This window comes from Barbus barbus, assembly GCF_936440315.1.
Source record: "Barbus barbus genome assembly, chromosome: 18".
Taxonomy (NCBI): Eukaryota; Metazoa; Chordata; class Actinopteri; order Cypriniformes; family Cyprinidae; genus Barbus; species Barbus barbus.
Window position 1 is genome coordinate 25,783,753 of NC_136746.1, and position 12,023 is coordinate 25,795,775.

Genomic DNA, 12,023 nt, shown 5'->3' on the forward strand with positions numbered 1-12,023 from the left:
ATTAAACATCTTTTTTGCCTAGTATTGTATTTTGCCCTGATTTGCACAAATTGGGCTTTATAGTTTATTTTATATGCGTATATATGTCTCATATTTATCAATGTCCATTAATGATGTAATTTCCATTTGCAATGTTTGTATTCACTTGTATAACTATGTCTTAAATTTACATTACCAAATTGGCAAATATTTTCTGAAAACGAGGATGAATATCTCATGCAGTTTATAATATCTGCATATAATATCTGAATATCTAATATATAATATCTCACCCCAACTGCTCCCCGGGCACCACAGCATAAATGGCTGCCCATTGCTCCGGGTGTGTGTCCGCGGTGTGTGTGTGTGTTCACTGCTGTGTATGTGCACTTGGATGGGTTAATTGCAGAGAACAAATTCCGAGTATGGGTCACCATACTTGGCCGTATGTCACTTTCACTTTCACTTTTTATCCTCTCAAGTAAATTTATGTTGTCCGGTCGAGACTACATGATTTTGGCACGATCTGCTTGACTTGGGTGTTGTGGGGATTCATAAACAACAATGGGCTTTGGGACGCAAGATTCAATTGTTTCATCTCGTCTGGTGTTTGTCATAGTGTTTGCCACGTCTGCGATGCCCATTGTCATTTACAAATCCCCACAACACCTACATCAAGCAGATCGTGCCAAAATTGGGCTAAAATCGTGTAATCTGAACTGGGCTTAGCATGTTAACATTTTTCCGTTCGTCCTTGAAGAGTTCTGTCACATCTGTGACACTTGCTTGTCCAGGACACAACAAGATTTTAGAAGTCGAAATTGCATAATCTGACACAGTGACTGTTGTAACCGACAAAAAAAAAAGTGTATAGTCTGAACCGGGCTTAAGGGTGACTTTTTACTGGGTGACTTTTTCTCTGAAAAGTTTCTAAAGTTCGTAATGAGTTTAGGAGTTGATGCTAGTTACTGAAAGTCAGATTTTGGGCCATCAGAGTCAACAGATTTGAAAGAAAATCATATAATGTTTGATCATAAAATTTTAAGATACAGACAATAATTCCATTTAGCCAGAGGAAATCAAATTTATTTATTATTTATTTAATACTAGAAAGTATGGTTAAAATAGTTAAGAATAAAAAATTTCTGGTGATCCAGAGATGTTTAGTGTATGCCAAAACTATTCAGATTTTAAACGCTGTATAGACCAGCCTTAATTTTAGCTTTCAAACTCCTGTCAATCATTGTTCCCAAACTCACTTCACTGGTTCCGGCAGAAGTAAAAAAACAAAAAACAAAACACAAGTCAGTGTTCACACTCTTGCCAACCTGCAAATAGCTTATAGTTATCTCTGCATATTAAACTGGGACATTTTAAAAGTATCAAAAAAATTACACACTTCATCTTTTAATGTGACTCATCCTTTGTGGCCTCCTGCGCTGCTGGATATATTTACATTTAAGTCGGGCTGTTTAGTTTACTTTATATGTGTTTCACATTTACCAGCATATTTACCCATAATGAGGTCATAGCCACCTACAATGTTTGTATCCAGCTGTACAACTATATCCTATATTACCTAGTTAGCAAATATTAAACAACAAGACAAAAGTACATATTAAAAAAAAAATGTCTGTTTTGTCTGAAATGTTGCAAAAGTTTGTGATGAGCTGTTTCATAGTAGCGTAGTTGCAATAAATGCTTTTTTTTCTTTTTTAGCTCCGAAAGACTTTATACTTTCAAAGAGCAACAAGTCTTTTGTGTCAAAAGATCAAGAAAAATTCTACTTTTCATGACCCCTTTAAGATGTAATGTTATCGTCTATTGTGTGTGTGTTCAGGTACTTCCATTACCCAGCTGCAGGCGGTCGACCCGGACGGCGAGCCGTTGATTTTCGGTGTGGTCGGGGAAGAGGCCATGCGGTACTTCGCTGTGCAGGAGACGACTGGGGTTGTGTGGCTGAGACAGCCGCTCGACAGGGAGGTGGGGAAAACCATGAGCAAATGGTGAAAGAATTGAATGACTGTCCAGCTGGAGCTAACGCTAGTGATTTAATGCTGCTGTTTGTTTGTCTGTTTGTGGTTTTGTGTCTTCAGACCAAGTCAGAGATGCAGGTGGAGTTCTCAGTCAGTGACAGTCAAGGGGTGAGTTAGAGATCATCGATCTATCCATTTTTCCCATCCATCTGTCTCTAAGGTCTGCGTTTTTAAACTTTCCATTACCGTTCAAAAGTTTGAGACCTGTACAGATTTTTTTGTAAAGAAATTAATACTTATATTCAGCAAGGATGCATTGAATTTTTCAAAAGTGGAGAGTAAATTTATAATGTTACAGACGATTTCCATTACATTTTTTTAAAAACTTTCTATTCATTAAATAATCGTGAAAAATTTTTCAGTTTCCACAAAAATATTAAGCAGCACAACTGTTTTCATCATTGATAATAATTACAAAAATAATTTCAAATAAATGCAGCCCTTTTGAACTTTCCCTCAAAAAATCTAATAAAATAATAATATTAAAGATATTCCACAAAGCTAAGTGGAGGACTTCCAACACTGAAAATATTAATAAATGTTCCTTGAGCACCATATCAGCATATTATAATGATGAATCATGTCCCGTTGAGTAATACCTAAATACAGCTTACCATTACAGGAATAAATGACTTTTTAAGATATTTTCAAATGTTTTTTTTTTTTTTAATTGTAATAATATTTCACAATGTTACCGTTTTACTATATTTTGATCAAATAAATGCAGCCTTGGTGAGCATAAGGGACTTTTACTGACTCCAAACATTTTAATGGTTGTGTAATTTCTTATTTAAAACCATAAAAAAATTGGCTTGATGAACTTTTCTAGGTTTAATTACTATAAACTAACTCATCTTTTTAATCTATGAAATCCAATGTAGAATTAGTAGAATGTTATTTGTTATTTGATTTAATTTTATGCATTTTTTTTATTTAATTGGTTTTTAGGTCGTCAAGAATACAGTGAACATTCAGATCGGAGATGTAAATGACAATGCACCATCATTTCTCAACCAGCCTTATGCTGTTCAAATACCCGAGGTAATGTATAACAATTCACTTCTCAAAATCAACTTGCAGTGGCATTCACATCCTATTTTACTTCTATAATGTGATTTATCTTCTCTATACTGTAATATCCTGTTTGCAGTTGGGTGAGGCATTTTATTAAATTTTTATGTTATTTAATTTTGAAGTTGTTTTATTTCAGGTTATTTCAGTATTAATTATAAATATTTATTATTTTTTATTTTAAAACATTTTATATATTTCACAATAAATATTTAATTTTGTTGTTTTAATGTATGAATTTTTACTGTACATCAATGATTTGAATGAGTTCATGATGTCTTATGATAGGACTTATTCCTTATTCCTTAACATAGGACATGATGTCTTATGTTTGAATTCCAAATATGTTTGGAATGCAGAGAATATTTTGGAACATTCTTTATTTCTATATATCTCTTTCGTTTTCTCATATTCATCACCCCCAACTCAAATCAACAGACTCCCCCCTTCTCTCACTCTCCTGCTCTGCTCTGTCTATCAGCACTCTTATCCCTTTCTCCTTTTCCCATCATCCGTCTGGCCCGTCCCCTTCTAATCCCTGACATGAGGTAATTTGGTAGAGTAAAGTAGACATCTCTCTCTCTCTTCGCAGCACACACACACACACACACACACACACCTCAGCTGATGTTTATATTGTGTGTCTATATACATCCCACACTCCTCCCCACAGCAAATCTTCAAAGCCACAGTTCTTTTTTTTCTCTTTTCAATCTGTCATTCTTAGTAAATAAAAGTAGGGTGAGAGTGAGCGAGTGTGAGCGAGAGAGCTGTATTTAGCTGATGTTGTTTACTGAGGCTTGATGATTAAGCTGTTTGCAGTTAGGAGGACCGAGGAGGACCCGCATGTTTGGCAACTTACCCATAATTCTCGCTCTTCATCAGTCCTGTGGAAAACTCAAAGAGATTTGGATTGTTCAGTGTTGAGTCTCTCTTACCTTTTAAGATCACTGAATCATCTTGTAAATTGCAACTTGTGTCCAGGTCATATTTCACCACAAAGTAATGAATATGAAGCTTATTTTAGGTTCATAAAAAATAAATAAATAAATAATATATATATATGCAGTGCACTTATTTGTAATTCACATTATTTTAAATGGTCATTTTCATTTATATATTTACAGATTGGTTTTTTTATTTAATCAGTATAAATACACACTGTACAACATGATTTGTACATATTTTAAAATGTATTTAGTTTATTTGTAATTCACATTATTCAACATGGTGATTTTCATTAGTGTCTTACAGAAAAAGTAGCAATTTAATTTATTCAGCATAAATAAACACCATGCAGCAAATTTAACCATAATCATTATGATCCAAAAGACAAATAGAATATCCAAATAATGTAATCTCTGGATCAGATTTAAACACACAAACATACATATCAGAAAATTACTTAAACTTTAAGCCATGTCCAAAAGAGATGGGTCGGACAGGTCAGTCATTTTCTCTGAGGTGAATAATAAGCAGGAAATGTACAGTATGTACACACACACACACACACACACACACACATGTATGTATATATATATACACACACACACACACACACACACACACACACACACACTATATATATAGATATATATTCTCACCCCAACCACCTTTTCCTGTTTAAGTCTCTCTGTATTTTGATGGCCTCATTACCTCTGTTGACCTCTGTTGGCATGTGGAAACACACTGTGGCATCACTCCATCAATCTGTCACTCAAACTGTATTCCACCAATCAGGGATTAACCTGACATCACTGCTCAGAGTGGGAGGTGAGGAATAGTGTAAGATGGTAGGAAGAGCTGTAAACACTCAAATGAAAAGTGTTTAATCTTTTTTCAGGAAAGGTTAAAGACGATAACACCTTTAATTTCTGTATTAAGGTGTTTTAAGCAATTGTTTTTGTATCTTTTTTTTTGAGCCAATCAGAAAACAAGAAGCAAAAATGTACGATACTACCTTTTTAAAGTTGCTTTAAGAAGAAATCTTTCAAGAACATCAATGAAATTAACATATGTATTCATGTAGAACATTTCTAGAATGATTTGTGAATAGGTTGAGTATCATAGCAGGCTGCAGGAAAGAACTGTGTGTGAATGGGCTTGTAATTGGCAGTGTAATTTGTTGGGCAGTTACTGTGGGAGGTTTCTTATGGAAGGAAAGCAGGTGAACAGCATTGCATCTGACAGTTATAAAGCTGCTTAAATTTACAGCCGTGTGTGTGTGTGTATGTAAGCATGCAGTTGTGTGTGTCAGTGTTTACTGCACTGTTATTCTACGATGGCACTCCACAGCTGCTGAATCTACAGCACTACAGCAAGAGAATTATATTGTGTGCGAGTCTGATATAAATGTGATGAGGAAAAACATTGGTTGTATGCTATTGAGATCTGAGTTAAGAATGGCTTGCAATCCTATTCAGTTTGTTGAATTAAATTTATGTGCATATACACTATAGCTTCTTAAAAAGAATTTATACAATTTTAATTTTAAAGACATTTATTCAGCAAAGATGGATTACATTGATCAGAAGTGAGCAGTAAAGATATTTATTTCTATTTCAAATAAATACTGCTCATTTAAACTATCTATTTATCAAGTAATCCTGAAAAAAATGTATTAGTTTCCACAAAAATATTGAGCATGCAGCTGTTTTCAACACTGATAAGAAACGTTTCTTGAGCATCAAAGCAATGTATTAGAATGATTTCTAAAGAATAACGTAAACAGTTATTTGCTACAATATTACTGTTTTTGCTGTATTTTTGATCAAATTAATTCAGCCTTTGTAAGCATAAAAGACTTCTTTTAAAAACACTAAAAAGATGGATTCAAATATATAATCAGCAAGCATTTAATGTCAGCATTTATTTTTAGGCAGCGGCTATTTGCACTAAGTGTAAATAGCAATTAGATTCTATTTACACTTAGTGAAAATAGCAGCATTTTTTAACTATATGTTATTTAAACTAAGTGAAAATAGCTATAGATTCTATTTACACTATGTTAAAATAGCAATATTTTCTGCTATTTATACTACTTATTGCAAATAGAGGCATTTATCTGCACCTCAGTATTGTAGTACATTATAAAACAGTACGCAGTAATAGCGTATTGAGTGTAAATTATAGTTTTAATTCAAATTATTAAATGGATGCCACCTTATTGGGACAATAAAGGCCTCCCTACACCTACCCTAACCCTACCCGATACTTTTATTTTCAACTTTTTGATTATATCCTCAATTTTTATTGAAAATAAATGCCTTTCCGATGCGATATGAGATTTGAAAAGGGAGAAAAAAGTTTGGCAAAAGGAGGGTTCGAACTCGGGTCGATCACATCAAAAAGCACATGCCTTACATCTAAGCCACTGAAACTGATGCTGAACAAGCGTCTTTTTTTCAGTCTTGACCATCCCTAGCACACGTTGGTGGGAGGAGTTAGTGTAAATAGCCTTTGCCAACAAGGCGGGCTATTTGCACTTAGTGTAAATAGACACGCCGTTATTTTTATCAAATTAAAATATGTTTGATGGCTATTAAATGTTTTGATAGTATTAAAACTGCATATTTTAGAAGAAACATATTTATTTGAAGAGTGAAGAGTGACCTGATCCTGCAAGAAATCGATTTGCTATGAGTGTAATATAATATGAAATATGATGAATAACGCTCATTAATAGGCTGCTGTGTGTCATAGACTGAACACATCACGCTCTGCATGTGAGAGTGAGCAGGTGCCTGAGAGTTTATCATCATCCCAAGTGCTGCATGTGTGTCTGTGTGTCTCTTCATTGAAAATGTATTCACATTTATGTAAATGCAGGGCATTTCTCTGTGCAAGTGGCAGTGTTATTGTTAGGATGGGCACCTTGTACTATGTAAGACAGAATGATTTCTCTTTGCATATACTGTACATTGCAAATAGTGAGTTTTTGGTTTTGGCCTATATTTGATACATTTAGCAGAGCTTTTATTCAAAGTTTCATGCATGACACTGAAAGATTTGTATGAACGACGTATGTTGTTGTGAGTGTTTCTAGTGGAATCACTGATATTAGATTGACTGGCTGATTTTTGGCTTTAGTTCACACAAATTTCAACTTACTGGCACTTGTTCATGTGCAGAAGCACGCAAACACATTTGCATTTGCAGTTTGACTTCAGAGAGTTGAGATCCTCTGTGGCGGTGAGCAGCATGTCGGTATGTTTTTGTGTGGTGTTAATATAGAGTAACACATGGCAACACAACAATGATAAAATCATTTTCTCTATTTTATCCTATTTTTCACATCGTGTTACGGCTTCCGAGCTTGTACACAGAAACTTCCCAGAAGGACTTGAAGGCAATGCATTCTGTTATTAATCTGCAATTATTACATGTAGTGTACTGTACAAGTCAGCCTTAGATTTTGAAAATGTGGTGTCATACACATTTAAAAATAAAGGTGGATGCCATAGAAGAACCATTTTTGGTTCCCTAAAGAAGTTTTCAGTGAGTAGTTCTTAAAGAGAACAGTGTGAGAACATTTTAATCATCTAAAGAAACTTTTTACTCTATAAAGAACCTTTTCAGGTTGGAAATCTTACATAGATGTTAAAGGTTCTTTATAGAACCTTTAACAGTGTACAAAGGAGTATGATTTAGTTACCATTCTGACCATTTTTTATCAGGTATAATTTTGTATAATGTCCAAAACTGCTGTATATCTAGGCCACTCACTAGGGCTTGGATCACTGAATAAGAGGAACAGGGAGAATTTATGAACATTATGAATATAACAAGATGTAATCAAAGGTTGTTAGTAATGATAGAGGCCAGTGCTGCATGCCATACAGTGGCAAGCTTAATAACTGTTTTGAGGGGCAGCGTATGGTATTAATACATATTTTGAAAGGTGAGCTCAGCCCTGTCAGAACAAAGAATATGATATTTCCAAACTGACTATTTTCACTCCCAAACCTGCCAAACATCCAGAAGACAAAGAGCGAGTGTGCCAGCTTTCAATTTACGTTCAAAGAAAAATGGAGCTGCGGGAAATTTGTGGTGGACAGTGATGATATGGCCTCTTGATCTGTTTGAAAACTGCCTGCCAAATGTAAAGCAGCGGATGTTTAGGGAAGGGAATTGCTCTCCCCAGCCAGTCATTACAGAATTCACTGCTGGAGCGGTAAACTGGAGGCTTTATTCCTGTCACTCTCACTGAAATCTATTACGAACACAAGCACACACACACACACACACACACAAACACACGGAAGAGAGAGCATTTTCCCTGCATCCCTAGTGAATAAGAGAACGGGGAAGGAAGACAGAAAGACCTGCACTCAACTATTTAGCATTTATACAATAGATCAGGTTTGGCAACCCTGGGGCAGTAATTGGGATTCAAGAGAGATCGATATTACATATTTTATTTCTTTTTTTTTATTGTAGAAATGACAAGAGATCAATATTACTTATTTTATTGTAGAAATGCCAAATTTCCTCATATCTGGATTTCAAAAGTCCTCTTGGAATGATGCACTATTGTTCGAAAGTTTGAGATTATTAATATTTTTTTGTGTTTTGGAGTCTCTTATGCTCCCCAAGGCTGTATTTATTTAATGAAAATGCAGAAAAAAACAGTAATATTGTGAAATATTATTACAATTTAAAATAACTGTTTTCTATTTGAATATATTTTAAAATGTAATTAATTTTCAATCATTACTCCAGTCTTCAGTGTCACATGATTGTTCAGAAATCATTCTGATATATTCTAATCATTCTAATTTTTAAACATTTGTGGTCAAATGATAGTTTAACCAAAAATTGCCATAATTTATTAAACCTCAGATTGCTCCAAACCTTTCTTTCTCTGAACACTAAGGAATATATTTTGAAGAATGTGTGTAATCAGACATTTGATGCTCTCCATTGACTTCCGTAGTATTTTTCTGTACTGTCAAAGTCAGGGGGGACCATTGAGCCCAAACTTTTGAATATATAATGGATACTGGGAGTCAAATTGAACAACATAGATGGGAACCAAACCAATGCAAGTGATACAGTAAGTAGTGAAAACAGTGGCCTCTTTGATCTTTGTGGCCTTAAAATGCCATCTCTCACTGAAAATTAATGTATTTTGGTTGCTTTGTCGCTGCAAATTGCTGTATATGTGAACATATTTTCTGAGTTTGGCCAAAATGATCTCAGAAGACAGCATGAATAAGCTCAAGATTCATGTTGGAATCCATATATGATATCTAAAATTCCACCAACATCGTTTTTAAGTGTTTTAACGGTATTTGTGAGGCTTGTGTGCATTTATGATGCTGTATGTGTGTTTCTGTCTATGTTTGTGTGTTTTGATGGCTATTTAGTGAGATATCACAGATGCAGACTCATCTCGCTGCAGTTTAGCACACATCATTTACACTTCAGTGGCTAATACTAACAACGCCTGCGTCCTGTCCATCAAACGCTCTCTCCCTCTCTCTATGTCCTATATCTGCTTGAGCATGAAGAGCACCTTTGATTTGTGTTTGCAGTTTTTGGAGTCTAATCTCACCTGTCATACCAGAGAGAGATAGAAAGAGTCTTCCATGCCTGTACTGCTTGAATCAACCAAACCACAGAATCACGCATTCACATTCATTCCTGTAGCACACGTGAAATGTAGGTTAGTCAGCGCAGAATTATGCCGTAATCACAGGCTGCTCATTTATGTGGGAAGCAGTTTGCTTTCAAGAGTCTGATTCATTGTGCAGGAAAAGACTTTAAAGCGAAATTCCAAAAATAGTATGTTGTAATGTTTAATATATAGAAGTATTCATGCTGTTTTGAACAGATACGCCACTGTACAAAAGTTTGGTTTTGGTTAAGATCTTTAAGGTTTTTGAAAGAAGTCTGATGCACCAAGACTGCGTTCATTTGATCAGAAATACAGTAAAAAAATTTTTTAACAAGATTTAAAATGTAATTTATTCCTGGGATCAAAGCTGATTTTTCAGCATCATTCCTCCAGTCTTCAGTGTCACATGATCCTTCAGAAATCATTCTGATATGCTTATTAGATGCTCATGAAAAATGTATTATTATTATCAGTGTTGAAAACAGTTGTGCTAGTTTATAGGTTTGTGGAAACCATGATGAATTTATTAGTGTCATCACTTTTCATATCAGCATTTATTTAATGATTAATTAATGATTTTTTTTGTAATTTTGATCAATATAATGTATCCTCGCTGAATAAAAATATTAATAAAGAACGATAGCGAATTATGGACTGCAGTGGATTTTTAAAGCTCATTATTGATGGTGAGGTTTGGTTCAGATTAATGCTCAGGAATTATACAGCATTGCACAAAATATGATTTGACATTTTAATAATTGGTTTCTCACTCTTTGTAAAATCAATACTCAGATGGCAAACTTAATTTTTAGATGCTCTTTTTCTGGTATTGATTGTAGATTGTATAATTCATTCTGATTTTTTACTATGATATATGTCGACTATGTGGTTTGTGATAGTTATATTCATTTAGTGAATATTAGTTTCTGTGTTTGTAAATGCTAACATTTTCTAGTTTAATCACTCAGAATTATGACTCGTCATGTCAATCAAAACTTGATTGAGACATTTTTCAAGCAAACAACAAAACATACCGGAAACAAGAGCTGGCAAACTTTGAGGAAGTACGAAAATTGCCAAAAAAGTGTTAAAACTCATATCATAGTTTTGTTGAAATACAGAGTATCATTATTATATGAAGTCATTATTGACAGAAACTGAGTAAATGATGGTCATCTATCTGTCTGTCTGTCTGTCTGTCTGTCGTCTGTCGTCTGTCGTCCGTCGTCCGTCGTCCGTCGTCCGTCGTCCGTCCATTAGTTTTGAGTAAATTTACTTGATCACTTAATGATTTACACAAAAACAACAGAATCAAACGGAGAAGTTGTTGGTGGAAACAGCCTGGTTTTATTCTCATTCCCAGTCATTATACCCCATCTTCACTACAAGTTGTCTTGTTCTCTCTCGCTTCATCTCTTTTATCGCTCTCTCATGCCTTGAATTGTCTTTATAAATGAGTTAAGGTTGCATTTACTTTAGCTTGAATATTAAATGAGTCTTTGTTTGTTTTTGTTCCACTCATAAATCTTGTATGTTAAAAATTCACAGAGTGCCTCTATCTGCTGCAAAGCTACATGGAGTGATTGCAAACGGCCGCTGGGCTCCACACACACAAACACACACACACACACACACACACACACACACACACACACACACACACACACACACACACACACACACACACACACACACACACACACACACACACACACACACACACACACACACACACCTGTCCTCAGCTCTATATAATCATAATGCTAGATAATATGAGAGTATTAGTATCTATCTGTTCTCACCGCAGTTATAATCAACTGTTTGATGTGTCAAGCTGGGTGTGTGTGTCAGTGTTTGGTGTGTGTGTGTGTGTGCATGAGCTTGCATGTAGATGTTTGGTTGTGCATTTGAAGTGGGAATATCGATGTGTGAGTATGTGTATTTGTTAAGTATGTTTATATTCTGTGAAATATATTTGATGTACAATATCGTGTGATCCTGATGTATACTTCTTGCACTTGATTATTTGTGGTGATCATTTCTCATACCCTGTTTCATCTTTATATCAATCAATTTCTCATTTGACACTGTTTTTAGCTCCTCTTTTTATTGCTCTTTTGGTTGCTATATTAGATATTCTATATTAGATATTCCTCATTTAAATAGATGAGACAGTTGTTGACATTCAGAAAGAGCATACAACTGTAATACCTATTTGATGAATTTATTAAAAAATATTGAAATTCTTACTGAAAGTTTTGACTTGATTTCAGACTTGGAAATATCATTCAGATTTGAGCACAGTCTGAGACTTTGAC

General features: G+C 34.7%; 1 protein-coding gene across 1 annotated transcript in view; it reads left to right on the forward strand.

The window, feature by feature from the left end:
• The window catches only part of cdh23 (cadherin-related 23), a gene marked incomplete at its 5' end in the record, with an annotated part of 216,819 nt that overhangs the window by 39,409 nt on the left and 165,387 nt on the right, over positions 1–12,023 (forward strand). The window contains 3 exons of the mRNA XM_079440403.1: positions 1,820–1,962; positions 2,076–2,123; positions 2,964–3,056. Of these exons, the coding sequence (XP_079296529.1) occupies positions 1,820–1,962; positions 2,076–2,123; positions 2,964–3,056 (284 nt within the window). The remainder of the gene's footprint in view (positions 1–1,819; positions 1,963–2,075; positions 2,124–2,963; positions 3,057–12,023) is intronic.